Source organism: Pezoporus flaviventris, unplaced genomic scaffold (genome assembly GCF_033815535.1).
Source record: "Pezoporus flaviventris isolate CSIRO_AGI_PZ_B2104156 unplaced genomic scaffold, CSIRO_AGI_Pfla_v1 ptg000023l, whole genome shotgun sequence".
NCBI classification, from domain to species: Eukaryota; Metazoa; Chordata; class Aves; order Psittaciformes; family Psittacidae; genus Pezoporus; species Pezoporus flaviventris.
The window spans coordinates 15,114,302-15,130,176 of NW_026892571.1; the positions used below are offsets into that span (position 1 = coordinate 15,114,302).

General features: G+C 42.7%; 1 protein-coding gene across 4 annotated transcripts in view; it reads left to right on the top strand.

Annotated features, from left to right (window-relative positions):
- ADAMTS2 (ADAM metallopeptidase with thrombospondin type 1 motif 2) overlaps positions 1-15,875 on the top strand; it is a 176,652-nt gene that overhangs the window by 44,332 nt on the left and 116,445 nt on the right. Inside the window, exon 1 of one of the 4 annotated variants that reach the window (XM_061456943.1) lies at positions 7,443-7,557. The exons of 1 other annotated variant lie outside the window; for it this stretch is intronic. In XM_061456943.1, the coding sequence (XP_061312927.1) occupies positions 7,498-7,557 (60 nt within the window). In that variant the 5' untranslated portion in view covers positions 7,443-7,497. Of the gene's footprint in view, positions 1-7,442; positions 7,558-12,984; positions 13,195-13,464; positions 13,587-15,875 lie in introns of those variants that run through there. 2 more of the 4 variants (XM_061456942.1, XM_061456944.1) reach the window with 2 other exon arrangements.

Genomic DNA, 15,875 nt, shown 5'->3' on the forward strand with positions numbered 1-15,875 from the left:
ACTACAGCAGTGCTCTGTAATGTGCTGATTTGCAATTCCCTGACATATGCTAGTTACAATGAGACATTAGGTTTTCGGGAAAACAGCCCTCCTAATGTACATGGGAGATAACACACCAGATGAGTGTTACGAGAGAGATCTGAGACATCTTATTTAACTTAATATCAAACCAAATAGGGAAACTTTGCAGCAATGACTGCCAGATTATCCTCTGAGGACCACAGCCTGGCTATTTGGCTGCCGATGAAACTACATATTTTCATATTTACTAATAGGGGAGAAGCGAACTCTCTGTGGTGAGTAATACAGATAGTGGCAGCTCCAGTTCCTCTTCATTCATCACTGTACTGCTTTCCCCAAGCAAAGGTCAGTGGATATACTTGGTTTGTGTGACTCCATTGTAGGATTTACATTCATGAATCACCAGAGGGTCTGTGATTGCATCCTGGCAGCATAGATCCAGGGAATTGCTATTTCAGGAGGCTGTGCACCTCTTTCCTGATCTTGCTGGAGGACAGATCCAGGTGGTGGTTTAGTATAAGGGGAAGGTCAGGACGTGTTCAGTTTACACCCTTAGCCTGTGATTCACCTTACCTTAGGTATGTTCTCTCATGTGGCAAGGGAAAAGGTCTATGATGTGGGGTTCATCTTGATATTTACAACACCCAGGTACTGTCGGGAGAGAGGCCGAGTCTTTTAAGTATGCCAGTGATTGTCTTGAAGTCGGTCAGTCGGTCATGTCCCCATACCTTTAGTTTCTTTTGAAGGATCACACTTGTGATCCAGGTGTTGATACGTCTTCTAAACTGCAGGTAAGCTAGCACATGCTACGTTTGTGCAGAACAGGCATTTCAGATGCAGAACGGTTGGTTGTAATGACCAATCCCTGTATGCTTTCCTTCAGGGTTCACTTGCGTTAAGTTTATTTTAATGAATATTATTGAACTTTTCACAGGAGGGTTTAGTGAGCAGATTGGAAATCCTGAAAAGGATATTAGAACTGGGTGAATAATTCATAGAGAGTAATTTATTTTATGAATGTCACCTTTTCCTAGTTTGAATTGCCTGGGAATAAAGCGTGACTTGCTGGAATTTAGTTGTTAATTAAAATTACACACCAAATAATTTCTGTCAGCAATCCTTACTTTGTAGCTCGTTCACAAGCAATTTATTGTGAGCAGTTGATGTTCACTGGACACAGAAATTCCAGGATTTATTTTTCCACTTTTTGATTCCATTGTCCTGACTTGCTGGTCTTTGCTTTATTGAAAGAGTTGTCTCAGATTCCAGAGTGTTTCGATTCATGAGTATATGAGGGTATTGTAGTATTTGCCAGAATTTCCAGTTCTGGCCAGCTGTTCTGCCAAAGCATTATTTCATTAGAAGGCAGATGAAACAATTTCATTAACAAAAATCAGCTGCCAAATTTATTCCTGTCTTCTACCTACTCTGAAGCTTCACTTCTGATCTTCATGGTAATCAATATACAAAGGCTGTTTCCATCATGGCAACATCACCAGGCTCTAGTGTTGGCTTTTTCAGACTTAAGTTTGCAGAGTGAATGAGGAGGAACGCTGACTTTTTTGTCGTTTCTCTGTTCCTAATAACGGGTGCGAACAAGTCCACGTCAGGTCCAGAGATTGTGAAGTTTTACATAAATAGGTTGTGGCTTTGTGTGGGTTTTGTTTGTTTGTTTTGAACAACGTTGACTCAGTCACACAGTAGCATGAAAGAAATATCTTTTATGTACCTCACAAACCTCATCAGCTAATGAGAACCATGTATCTTTGCACTTCTTCAAAGCTTCAAGCTCATCTAATGCTTCTCCTCTACACTAATCTGTAGAAACTGCTCCAGTCTTTCTTTTGCCCACTGTAATAGGCTTTATTTATGCACAAGATTGCAATACACAGTATTAAAGTCATTGGACACATATACTGCTGCTTATGAGACAGGGTGATGCATGCTGCAGGTTTGCTGGCTGCAGTCGCTCTGGCTGCATGCTGTTGGTTACACTGTGCAGAGCTTTGGGACTCCTGCAAACTGGGAAGTGATGCTGACCTTAGGAAACACCCTGGTTTGTTGTCTCTCCTTCTAGTCTGCCTCAGTGATCGAGTTGTCATTATTAATACAGTTAAATCCTATTAGAACTTCAAGAGATGTGTGTTATCCACCCCAGCTCTATTTTATGTTGTTGGATGAGCACTCAAAGTGCAACTTCAGGACAGCACAGACTGGCAGCCCATGATTCCGTACTCGGCTGCTGCCCTGCCAGGTAGACACTTCTTGAAATAGCATTGCCCACGGGGATCATTTGTCACATTTGAATTGATGCCTGGCAATCGGTTGTAACCCATGTTGTTTTTCATCATTTCTTGCATGGTTGTGCCTTCAGCCTGACATGTGCCTCCCATATGGAGTCAGCCTCCAGGGCTTTGTGTCCTGATCGTGCATATTATGGTTGGACTCTATGATCTTAAAGGTCTTGTCCAACCTAAATGCCTCTATGATGGATTCTCTGTGCAGACTGCAGGAGGCAGGTGCCTGAGCTGCGTAGCCCTGCATCACTGGGCAGTACAGGCTCTGCCACGTGCCCTTGGGTAACCACGCTTCACTTACACAAGCTCAACATCTCCAGCTGCTTTGTGTTGGCAGATCAGAATGCTTTCTGATTACCTGAGGTTTACCCCAGTCCTGGTTTGGTTTTTGTATCTAGTCCTAGTGTGCAGGGCTGTGGTTTGATCATAAGCAGTTTGTGGGTTGTACGTTCCTGCGATGCCCAACTCTTTACTCCTGAGCTACTGCAGTAAAAATAAATAATAATGCTGCATGGTCAGTATTTATTCTCCCTTTTCCGCTGCAACAGAGAGCAATATAATAGGCTCTATTTAGCATTTGCTCATTTGCTTTGCAAAGTTCTCCCTGCTTTTTGCTCTGTTTACGTAGGTGTCCAGTATTGCTCTTCACTGTAACTTGCAATGTGTAGTTTTTACAGAGTAAACATATACTCAGATCTGTACAGAAAATTCTTGGTTAATAATAGATGAGAAGAACATGACCTGTTTTGATTTGATGGTATGCATCCCTAAATGGGGTGTGTAAGGGAGGCACATTGGGCTGTCTGAAATGCACAAAAAGACAAAAATATTAATAGCTATATATATTTTTTTCAGTGCACAGTTCCTTACACTTGGGTCAAAAGAAAGAGAAAGAACAAATTGCATTGTTAATGTGTGTATTATTAATGAGCATTAGCTCTCCCGGAAGGGCCTAGCTCTTATCTGTATTGCTCAACTAAAAAGATGCAAAACAGATTAGTGGAGAACAAATGGAAAAACCTCAGCAATTATGTCACTCATCTTTTTCCGTGTAGCAGTAGAATGTGAGCGGATACCCATAGGTGTGTACTGCCTGAAGGGATGTGCTTTTCTAAGCACAGTGTCCCCAGTCTTTGCTACAGCTGTGTGTCTTGATAGTAAGAACGTTGGCTATTCTGGTTTAGGCATTTCCAGCAAGAGCAAGGTTGATCCCTTCTTTGCCAGGAAGGGTTGCAGGTTCAGCACGACTAGTAGGTGAGACAGGAGTTACTGGAGGAAAAGGTGGCAGATGGGGGAGTCTCTTTCTAGGCTTCTCTATCCACACATTTTCCATATGAATCAAATGCTTTAAAAAAGCATTGTAGGCACATTAGACAGTGTGATCACATGTATACAGATCGCTGTGCTGATCTGTATATGTATTTACACTGCAAAGCTGCTCTGTGATACTGATATTCTAATTTGATGATATTTTATTTCCATTAAACCCACAGGGGCCTCCTAATTTCATCCCCTGGCTGTTGTTTTAGAATTGCATGCACGTGCCAGCAATCTGCGTGTGTGCTTCACTGAGGAAAGATTAGGTCCTGTTTGAAAAGCAAGTTTACTTACTTTTTTTTGCATCCAAATATTTAGTTATATTTCAGCTCTTTTTGAACGAGTTAAGAGTCCCTGCATGTTAATTTTAGCCCTCTATAAAACTTCTGTAAGCACTGAACCAAAACGTACAAATGCCCAAGTTTGCCTTGGCAGAGAGCAAAAAGGAATTTGAAAGTAAATGGATCTTTCAGCAATTTTTCCCCTATGAATCACTTGTAAGATGGGAAAACCCTCTGTCTGTGCACATCTTTCTCCTATGCCAAGTATCATCATCGCTGCAGAGCCACAAGCAGGTCTTGGAGAACAGAGTCCCAAAGACCAGCTGCTGCTACCTGGATTTGTAGTTCTCAAGGCTTTGCATTTTATAGGCCTGTGACTTGGGGTACAGAGCTGAGCATCAACAGCTCTGGCCATAGCGAGTCACTTTGCATTCTGAAAGGAAACATTAAGGAGGATTTTTAAGGGGCGATTTAATTTCCCCCATGAGACAGGAGCAATAAAAAAGGATGGTGCAGAAGCTGCAGAAATGTTTGTTTCTTAATTGATTCCTTTCCAAGGAAGGTTGAAAGGAAGGAAATTTGAATAGCTGCTGAAAGGAGAGTTCTGTTATCTGCCTCTGTAACCCTTATTTTCCAAGGTTTGGCCAGTATTTATACCTCTCTCTGCTGAGCTGTAGTTTTGGCACCAAAATAGTGTTTGTGCTTTGCATAATCATGTGATTCACTTCAGAAGCTGCCTGCAAGAAAGCTGAAGTTATTCTTGAAATATTTAAAAATGCAATTAAGTGTCAAGAGTCATGCTAATTTTTAAAAATCTCTGCAAGACATGAAAAAAAAGTAGTTTTCAATTCCTGTGAGATTGAACTAAAGTGACCTTTTCTTTTCCTGCAATAAACTATTAAAATTCAGTGGAAACTCTGTAAGAAAATCCTTAAAAAAATGGATATTAAATAGTGACCTTCACAACTCTGCTCTCTTCTCTTCCTCTTCTTCAGCCCAGGTAGGAAGTAGCTACCAAAGATTGTTGCTGTCAGAGTTGGGGTTAAGTGTCATTACCTGCAGTGACCGGTTGTACAAAGACAATACGCTTGTGAATGCAGAAGTTAGTGAGTGGATGAACAAGTTGGTTCATGCTAAAATCACTTGGTTCCCCTGCACATACTGATGTGTTTATAACTAAGGATGCATTAGTGCATTTAAAACTGTGTCTGTATTAATGGTGGCTGATACAGTGAAGATGTCCCAGATGCAGCACCTTGAGGATCACAAGCCCAGTGTAAAACCAGGAGGAGTCTGAGCTCTGGGAGCACACGGCTATTTTTGAAATCCCTTTCTTCATGTGCTGTGTTTTTTCCCAAAGCTAATTTACCTTCCTTGTATTTCCTCTCTTCCTTCCCAGGGATTGTCCCCATGGGTTGAAAAATTGCATCTCCTTCTTGTGGTGATTTACCACATTTCTAAATGGGTATTACCCCAAATGGAAAACAAAAATGGGTATCTGAAAATTCCTTAGTGAATCGGAGTGGGCTGAAGTACTTCCCAAAGCAGGGGTGACATGAAATGTTCTCATAGCTTAGACCTCTTTCAAACGCGTTCCTGGTTACTGATGTGATCAGAAGTACGAATTCACCATCATCTTCTTGCTTATGAGGCACTTGTGCCCAGAAGAAATCTGGACCACGAAGTGAGGAACACCTCTGGAGATGCCATTGTGGGCCCTGTATGTTTGTGCTTCGTGGGCATACGAGAGCCCACTTGAAGAATGAGTGGAGACCTCTGTACAAGCATTTTTAAAGACTGTTTCATCCATCACCAGTTAAAACCTTCAGGGATGACTTGCTCTGTGTGTATGCCACCACAGGAGAGTGCTTGGCAGGACAAGGGTTAATTCCCACTGCCCCGTGCTCTCTGCAGGAAGCTGGGTCTGATCACAGTCTGCTGTCATGAGACTAAGTGGCCTCTGGCTTTCCAAGACAGAACAGGTTCTTTCCACATACTGTAATTCTGACTGATGGAAGGTTGCTTCAGAAGTTGAAATATGGCTAAAAATGACAGTGCTTGTCCTCAGGCTCTTCTAAGGGAGCCAGTGTATTGTGTTCTTTTGTGCTTCTCATTTTCCCTACCTCCCTTTGCACTTTAATGTTTCCAAAGGTTTGTCCTGCAGATCCTAGGGGAAGGTGACCGTTTGCATTTGGTTCTTGTGCTGCTGACTGGGAGATGCTGTGTCTGTGCCCACCCATGCTGCCCTAGAGCTGGTTTGGCTCCAGGAGATTTGGCAAGTGCCTGGTCCTGCCCCACTGCTATCTGATGGCTGCAGCATCACTGTCCTTGGCTGCCTGCTCACAGAGGCAGACCTCCACTGAGCACAGATGCGAGGGGAGAAGAACAAAGCAATCACATTTGTCCGTTTACTAAAGCAAATCTAAGTGTTGTGCCATCTGTTCTGCAACTACAAGAAGCCCTGTGAGCTCTTTGGAAAAGGCAGAAAATATGTTCAGAATCTGGAGTGAAGTTGGATGTGAAAATAAGATGCTGAGAATCGGTAGGAGCCTGGATAACACCAGAACAGACTGAAAGTAACAAAATAAAAACTTCAAGTAGAAAATACAAGAAAGAAAACCTGCCCTGAAATGGGGGGACATCCAACATTCATTAGATTTTTCTCCTGTATCTTCCCCATTGCCTTTCATGCGTGTGTTCATTTTTGACGTTGATCCTATTCAGGAGAGCAGATCCAGGTTGGTATTTAGTAGTTCAGAAGTGCTGTGGTACAGCGGGAGCCTGCAGCACTGCAGGTGAGGGGGACCGGTCCCTCCTCAGTGACAAGAGACGCAGGGTGGCTCAGGGTGATGCTGCCTGCCCCAGCCTCACATTGGGCCTCCTCTGCCTGCTGCCAAAAGTCACAGCCCTGATCCAAAGCACAGCTGTGTGCCGTTTTTCAAAAGCCAGGAAGGAGAACTGCAGACTGTGTGAAAAATGATAAAATCTGGAAAACTTCTTAAAGCGACCTTTATAGCTTTGTGAAATTCCTGCTTCCCCAGAGTTCAGATGAATCCCATGAAAGTCTAATTGTGTTAAGCTCCAAACTGTGCTGCAGCCACCGGCCCTGGGCTGGTGAACCTGCTGGTGGTAAACAGCTAGAAGAGAGGGCTGTACGTCGACCAGCTCTTTCAGGAGAGTAGTGAAGGCACAGAGAATGTAATGACTTCTCCCTTAAAGCTCCTGCTTTGTAAACTGAGAACTGTGGTGTGGATGGAAGTGACTCTGATGCTGACAGCCACTTGGAGCATGAGGTTTTGCTGGTAGGAGAGCAAAGAGTATCTTGTGGTTCATGCTCTGGCCTTGGCCTTCAGGACATCTGGTTTCCCATTTCTACCACAGAGTTCCTGCAGGTCCTTGGGCAAGTCATTGTTTTCCTGCATCCTGTTTCCCCAGTGAGGGACGGAGGATTGTTTTCCTTCGCCACGGTGCTGTGAGGCTCTGTAGGGTTGGCAGTTACCATAGAGATGAGGTACCTAAATAGAATCTGAAACCTGTTGAAGGAGAGCAATGAAACCTGATGGTGTTACCAAAAGAACAGCATGGCTTTGGCTGTTTTGCGTGGGGCAGCTACAACAGGTTGTAAAACTGTCACAGTAGGTGTAAGTACGTGAAACCAGGGTCAGCTGGAACATAGACTTGTAAAAACAAAAAGCTACCAGTACAAACTCAACCTGTAAATATGAACTAGTATCACTAGTTAAATAAATAAACCAAAAGAGATTTTCCTCTTTAGGATCCTCTGGGCATTTTCATTTAATAAAGTCTTTAGGTCTGGCAGGGCTCCCGGACCAAGAAGTCCAGACCTGCTTCTGTTCTTTCTGGGGCACCCTGGAGCTTCTGTGGCTCCTCACTGTTTGTGTTGAAGGTCTTTAATTTGCTATAAGATGTTAGCTGGAGACTGAAAGCTGTGGAGTTACTCTGTGATTTGTTTTAGGCAGAGGGAGGCAGGGGAAATCTTGTTTTAATCTAATTGTTCCTCTCTTTGTCTTTACTGTGAAATGATGACTTTCAGGTATTCCTTATTGCACCATTAATTGTTTTCCTCTTTCTCATTCACATTAAACCAAATATTTAATGTATTCAGTCTCCCTGCTAAAATGAGTGGTTTTGAGGTCCTGGTCATTCCTATTCAACTGCTTTGGAAGCGTTTCACTTTGGTTACATTTGCATCCTGAATCCAGTGTTTTCAATGCGGCTTTGCCACTGACTTGTGTAACAAAATAATAATGCCATCTGTCTTGTCTTTTTTTATCCCATATTCAAACATCCTTTTATTTATTTATTTATTTTGGTGCTGGCTGACTTTGGCTGTGCAGTGAGAGGAAACCTTCATTGAACTGGTTGCAGTAGTCAGCACGCAGCTAATTAAGGACGTTGTAAGATGTGTAGGTTGGTTTAATGCTTCTGCATTTTAGTTTTCTGTCAGCGTTAGCTTCCATTTGGCAGTTCCCTGTGCGTTCATTCCCTGATCCTCCTGAACCGTGCTATCTCGATCGCATAGTTAGCAGCAAATTTAAAAGGGAGAAGTGAGGACTTTGTTGACCTCCTTTGGAGTTTTTCAGCGATGTTGGAAGTTCATTGTGAAGCTCAGTGGCTCAGCAGTCACATGGCAATGTCCTGACACCAGTGTGTTCATCCGTCTGGTCTGGGATACACATGAGTTGATTGGAAACTCTGTTTTCTGAGGGAGGTTTCACTGTCAGGCCCTTCCATGTCACCAATGGGCATCCTCATTTGGGACGCCCTCAAAGGCGCAGAGCAGCCAAGTTTTGCCCTGTGCTGGATATTTCCTCTAGGCAGGATTTTGAGACATCATTGCAATACCTGATCTTGGTTTGGGTGGTGGAGTTCATACAATAGAACTCACCTGGAGCATTGTGTGCAGTTCTGGTGTCCTCAACAAAAAAAGGACATGGAACTGTTGGAACAAGTCCAGAGGAGGCCACGAGGATGATCAGGGGACTGGAGCACCTCCTGTATGGAGACAGGCTGAGGAAGTTGGGGCTGTTCAGCCTGGAGAAGAGAAGGCTGCGTGGAGACCTCATAGCAGCCTTCCTGTATCTGAAGGGGGCCTATAGGGATGCTGGGGAGAGACTCTTCATTAGAGACTGTAGTAATAGGACAAGGGGTAACGGGTTAAAACTGAAACAGGGGAAGTTTAGATTGGATATAAGGAGGAAATTCTTTCCTGTGAGGGTGGTGAGGCACTGGAATGGGTTGCCCAGGGAGGTTGTGAATGCTCCATCCCTGGCAGTGTTCAAGGCCAGGTTGGACGAAGCCTTGGGTGAGATGGTTTAGTGTGAGGTGTCCCTGCCCATGGCAGGGGGGTTGGAACTTAATGATCTTAAGGTCCTTTCCAACCATAACTATTCTATGATTCTATGATCTGATAATTCCTTTTGAAAACTAACATTTTTGTCCATTTATAAGGGGAGACAATTGGTTTTCTTACTACAGTATTTCCTCTGGTCCAGACTCCTGGTTTGTAGTTCTGGTAACTATATTTGAAGAGTTGCCTTTAAGAAGTTTGTAAGCGTTGTTGCTGGCTCAAGTGCTACAAATGTTTTTATTTCTTTTTTTTCTCTCTCTGCCTAGTAGTATAAATTTATAATGTCTGTTTAGTTCTATCTCATGAGATTTACAGGCAACTTTAAATAAGAAAGCCTCGTTGTTTTATAGAAGACATGTAAAGTATGGAAACCGCCTCCTGAAGAACTTCCTTAATATCTTTTGTGGTAATAGTATTGTCCAAATAAACACATGCTACTTGTAAACTTACCAGAATGTGTGGTGGCACTAACCCAGCTCTACTGGTGTGAATATACTAGCCCACTGACATATGGTATGTAATTTGATTTCTAGTAGTTCTGAAGGATTTACAGGCTGATTTATGTTTCTTTGCATTTATTTCCCATGCTCTCTTCAGGGGCTGCATCCTTTATACAGGCTCCCTTTGACTCAGTGTACGTTGTGTTCCACTTCTATCTAGTTGCTGCAAAGAGGTTGGAGCTTCATTTCTATTTCTGTGAGAAAACAGGGACTTTTATTTTAGCTTTTGCCCAAGAGTAGAGGTGCTTTTTTTGTTTTCCAACATAAAATGTTATCAACAGTCTACACCTGCTAACTTTTTATGTTTCTACAGTTATTATCTAACTGTGGGTGTATTCTTTAGAATGCATGTGAGTATTTTAAGTTCTTTTGTGCTGCTTGGAGATTGGTGAAAAGTTTATGGTAACTGGAGCCATAGTCTGAGGAACAGGCAGAGGGAACGTTCTTGTTCTTCAGCTCAGGCAATATTAAATTGTTTTATTGGTAGTTGCAGCCTCAGAGGGAGCAGAGGAGAAAAATATCAGGAAAAGCACAAAAACCAGAAAAAAAACCATAAAAAAAATGGAGGTGATCAAGATGAGGGAAAGACAGTCACATGAGCCGTACTGCGTTGGGCCAGATGTCCATGTAAGTCCTTATTCTGTCTTCAAAACCGGCCAGTAGCGAGTGTTTGTCTGGTGTTGCAGCATTAGTGGGCTCGGGTTTTCTTAGTAGACCCTTTCCTATGGCAAGGGGTTCCAAAACTGAAATGTGTATTGTATGAAGCTGTATCCCCATTGTCTGTCTGGCTTATTGGTCTTTGTACCCAAGGGTGCTTGGGGAGCTCCTTTTAGAACCTGGCTATGCCTTTTCATTTGCAATCAGTCCTTTGGTTCTGAAGCAGTTTTGAGCAAACCATGACACATGCAGTAGCTAGATGGTTTCATGTCTTAGTTTTGTCAGGATGAAGTCCTGTAGCCTCTTTATTGTAGATTTTATGCTATGACCTCCTCTTCTGATTTTTCAGTCTGATGCAGACCCTTCAGTTCAACCTTAGATGGGAAGAGCTCTTCTACAGGGGCCTCCTCCAGGTTCTCTGAGGTGGGCATGGTTTGAAGAACCTCATTTAATTTTGCTGTTACAGTACTGTCTCTGAGTTTTCCTTTAAACCTGCATAATCTGTTGGCCTTACCGATACCCTGATGAGTTTTCAGGTCATGATGTATTTCAGAAAGGTTTTATAATTAGTTTTTATGCTTTCTGCAAGTTATTCCTCAGACTCTCTTTTGGCATGCCTTATTGTGATTTTATCTTTAATCTGCCAGTTTATGGCCCTTTCAGTTTTCCTTTGGTAGGATGCCTCCAACAGCCCTCCCTTGCCTTGCTGTTCAGCAGTGCTGACTTTCATTTGCTCTGTCTGAACTTGTTTGGTGGATGCTTGCTCTGGGACTTCAATACACTGTCTTTAATGCTACCTGCAATGAAGTTCTTTTTTAGGTGTACATTTCATTCTTCTCGTGCAAATTCTTTATTCTTATGCAGTCATCCTTTCTGGAAGTGTACACTGCAGAAGTATTACAGGCTTTGTTGCTCTTGTCAGGACATCAAACATGAGCATGCTGTGGTCAGTGTTAATGGGTATTCTTCAATGGCAACAGTTAACTGCACTGCTTAGGAAGGTGAGGGCTGCATCCCCTTTGCGGGGCTGGGTCTCAAGAGCTTTGTGAAGCAATCACTAATGATACCTAAAAATCCATCCTTAGCCCCACTCCTCAGGTTATATTTGCTCTGTCTCCACAGAGGCTGTACACACCTTCCATTACTATGTGCTTTCTGCACTTCTGTTCTCCCACAGTGTGTCTCAGCTGCTGCTGATGTCCTGGTTAAGCAGTTGACAGTATCACACTATGCCTATCTTTTCCTATATACACCTAGAAATTTCATCTGAAGGGATTCTGGAATCTTCTTTGACATAGTTAAATGGTTAATCTGAGTTAATTCTAGGCTCTATTTTCTGCTGGCAGGCTGGTTTGTTCCTGTGTGCTTTCTATCCTGCTGTTAAATGTCCCCAGACTGTCTTCTTTCACTGAGTGTCTGATATTTTCTTATCGGTATACATCAAACTTGGCCTTCTGTACCATCCTTCCTTTAATTTAAAGGACTCTTTACATCCTTTCCAGTATTCAATACAGTGATGATGTGGCAGAAACTTATCTCTATTGTACCAACTTTATCCACTCCAGAGTTTTCCCCAGTACCAAACTCCTGTTTCCATATCCACTGAATCCACACCTCATTTCCTCAGCACTGTCATAATGAAACCCCTGGTTTCAACTTGCATCTTGACATCCAGTACTTCTGTCCTCATGCCCACGATGGCCACGAGCACCATCTCGTCCTCAATGCTTCTTAAGGGACCTGTAGACCTCTAGGTGTGAGGTCCAGCATATCTGCTTTAGCAGTCAGATCGCCATATGGATGCACGTACATTGCCCTTAAGGAGTGCTATTCATTTTTGTGAGAGTGCACTTTATTTCACCCGTAGCAGTGAGGAGGTTGCTTCAGGTGCCTCTGGGTGGTCTCTCAGGCTTCTGTTTCTGTGGCTGGCCTGTTTTCCCCTTGAACTGTGTGTACTAGTGCAATGTAATGAATAAGGGATGTTAATGTAAGGATGTTTAAGCTGCGCAAGACTGCCTATAGCATCACAGGCTAAAATTTCTATCAGAGTTTCTTTTTTTGTTTGTTTCCTGATATGTCCAAGCTTTTCTCATCAGCAATTCGCATTCTCTCTGTGCTTTCAAATCTTGGAGTGTTATCATATGCCTCCCTTCTTCTTTGTCATACAGACAAATAGTGCACATTAATTCTTTGATTTAATCCTTCTTAATAAGCTTGTTCCTCCAGGGATTAATTATTTTAGTTTCTGTACTCAATCTTGCACTTTGTTGACATCTTGTACTGGGAGCCTGGATTGGAGTGCAGTATAAAATGGAAAGCTCATCTCTCATTAGTTTTTCATGCTCTCATTTGGATAACTGCTTTTCAGATTCATTCCTCCAATTCAGGGCAAGAGAAGGAAGGTTAAAATAAGCCTGGCTACAGGACATGGAAAGGAAAACAAGCTCAGGCTATAGCAAGTTTGGTATTTTGGTTTCCCTTCACCCTTATAGGCATCCAGTTGAAGTCAAACTTACATTTAGCAGGGAAGGACCCTACCTCATTTCCACATCATGCAAAAAAGCGTTGGTCACCCCTGGACATGTGGCCTGATTTAGAGCTGTTGCATGGAACCGTGTGAAGTAGGTGTGAGATGCTCTATTCCAGGTGGGAAATTTTACCTGCTGGGGGTCTCACTGACATCAGAAACTGCAAACCAAGAGGACCTGGTTCTGACAAGGTGCACGTCTTTCTGGGATGGTGATTTCAGGGTGAGCATCCTGAGCCCGCTCACTGTGTGGCTACATGGACACTGGGGCTGCTGTGTGAGAAGGGATGGTAGAGAACAGAGGAAAAGGGAGAGGTAGGAATGGCCATTGTAGCTCATGCACCCCTTTGGAACATGAAATGTTGCTGCAGTGACGTCTTCTGAAGGGAAGATTAGAGATTTCTATAACATAATTTTAAGTGACTTTAAATGTTAAGTTTCAACTCAGATTAATGTAATATATACAACTTTTTCTCCAATTTGTGGTCTGGATCCTTTTATGTTGTTTAGCATAGCAGAGACCTAGACTCCATTCCTACACATTAATGGATCTGATCCGGCTCTGCTGAATTCAGGATGAAGACTGGTTTTGGGAATCGTTGCAGCAATGCTTTGGTGAGAGTCTTTGGCCTGTGTTATGAAGAAGGTCAGACTAAACTGCTTTAATATTTATGATTCCATTTATGAATCCTGACCTTGAGATTTATGAATGTGACACCCGTTGACTTCAGTGGGTGGTGGTTTGTGCCTTAAGCAAATATATTTTTGTGAAGAATCTTGTGTAGCAACTCTCCCATTTTGTGAGTTTGAGCTGAAGAGCTTTCCAGTCAGACTGGTTTTGTTTTCTTGCAGAATGTCAATTCAATTTTATTGCTGAGGGTAGGACTCAACTATGCATTTTGTCAAAGGGACCTCAGAACTGCTTTACTTCAAATGGCTCCTTGTGTTAAAATTGGGAAAGTTAATGCTTTTGGATCTTGCTGTTAGCAAATTCAAGGACTTGATATTCATGCTTTTCCTCCCTGAAAGATTAAAATTGAGAAACTCTGTTGCAGGGAACAGCAATTGCTATTCCCTGCTTGCAACAACAGCAATCAAGTTTGCAATCCCCTGAGTCTGCAAGATCTGCCGCATTTATCATTTTCATTCTTAACAGCTATTTAATAACTCACCTCCTTCCCACTTGGAATTATACATACCTGTGGACATCAAGCCTAGAGACTTTCCAAAATGTTCTTGCTTAAGCATTATTTTAGCTAAAAGAACTGTTTAAAGAGCTACAGAATTCTAATAGCTGCTGCAGCTGAACTCTTTGGAAACGAGGCTCCTTATGGTGGTGGTGGAGGCATCTGAAAGGTGGAAGCCAACCTGTATCATGCTCTGAATTTGCCTGCTCCAGAGTCTCCATTATACTTTTTGCAGGCTGTACTTTGTATTTGCTGCAGATACTCATTTTGCAGAAAGCCGTGCTTTTGTGTATTATCTAAACCTTTGAAAATGAGGTTTACCTATTGCTATCTACCTAGATTCAGGGGTGAGTGGGTGCTAGGATGGGACAGGTTGTAGGGGGCAGAGGCAGGAGATGGATCATGATCCTGGTCTTCTGCATGGCTGCCGGCCCCAGGCAGGCACTGAGTGACAGAGGTGAGACTCTGGGAATTTCCTTTGAAGGCAGAAAAGTTGGAAGCAAAGTTTTTAGCATTGTCCACTGGTAAAAGCCCAGGCGCTGTGGCCAGGACGCTTGTCTTGAAGTCTGCTGGCATTGCTTTGTGAAAGCACTTTAATTGTGTCTGTTTTCTTGATGGTTCAGTGAGAACGAGACACAGTCTGTCTGACTATTGTGTCTTTCAAAACCACAGAAAAACCTTTTGAGTTTCTAAAATGAGTTATACCCTACAAGATTTGGGTCCAGATTCGCATCTGCTATAAACTAAGGCAGTTCTTTTAGCTTCAGGTTATACTGGCTGCAGATTTGTCCCTCTGCTATTATTAATCACACCTGCAATTGTGTAGTGACTAAGCTGGGCTCCAGGGACAAAACTTTATTTTTGGTAGCAGAGGAAGCGTACAGATGCATGAATGGATGGATGGATGGATACCCATCCTCCCTTGAGCTACAAGGACTGTGCAGAAGCAGCCCATTATGAAAGCACTCATCATACAAACAGCTCTCGGATGGTGCTTTTCATTAGTGGAACTCAAAGTACATTAAAAATGTGACCTTATCCCCATTCTGCAGAGGAGAAATAGGGGCCCTAAGTAACACACAGCTTTCATAGGGCTACCCAGCAGGCTCTGCCCTTCTGTCCTTTCTTTATGCATATTATTTCCCTCCATATCTTTTTGAGGCTATGTAAAAATAAATCAGCTTAATTGCAAACTGACTTGAAGAAAAGCTGAAAAATACTCCTTTAGATCAATGGTAATTAAAATCTATATGCTCAGTTAAAAACTTTCTCTTTCTCCCCTTCCCCATCCAACATGGGACTGAATAAAGCAGTGTAGCTCTAGGGCATAGGGCAGCAGCATAGAGCACAGTAAGTGGCAGCATGTTTCAAACGTTTGCCACAATTCCTTCAATACCTCCATTCACTGTAAAGACAGATGAATTTGCAGCACTGCACAATTCTCCCTCTGCAATGCTTCGGTAGTTTGAGGTATGTTCTCAAAGAATCAAATGCAAATTTGACATAAGAAGCTTTCCCTTTGCCTTGTTATCTGTGTGAATGAAGCTGAATGGAAATAAAACGCTTCTGTTCCTGAAGAAATGTACTGTGTGATTGGGAATGAATTGTAGAACTGGAAACGTTGAGAGATCTTGTATGGGCAGGGGTGAGTTTGGAAGGTCTTTGTTATGTTCTTAGTTCTGCTGCAGACCTCCCGGGTGTTCTTACTCCAGCCATC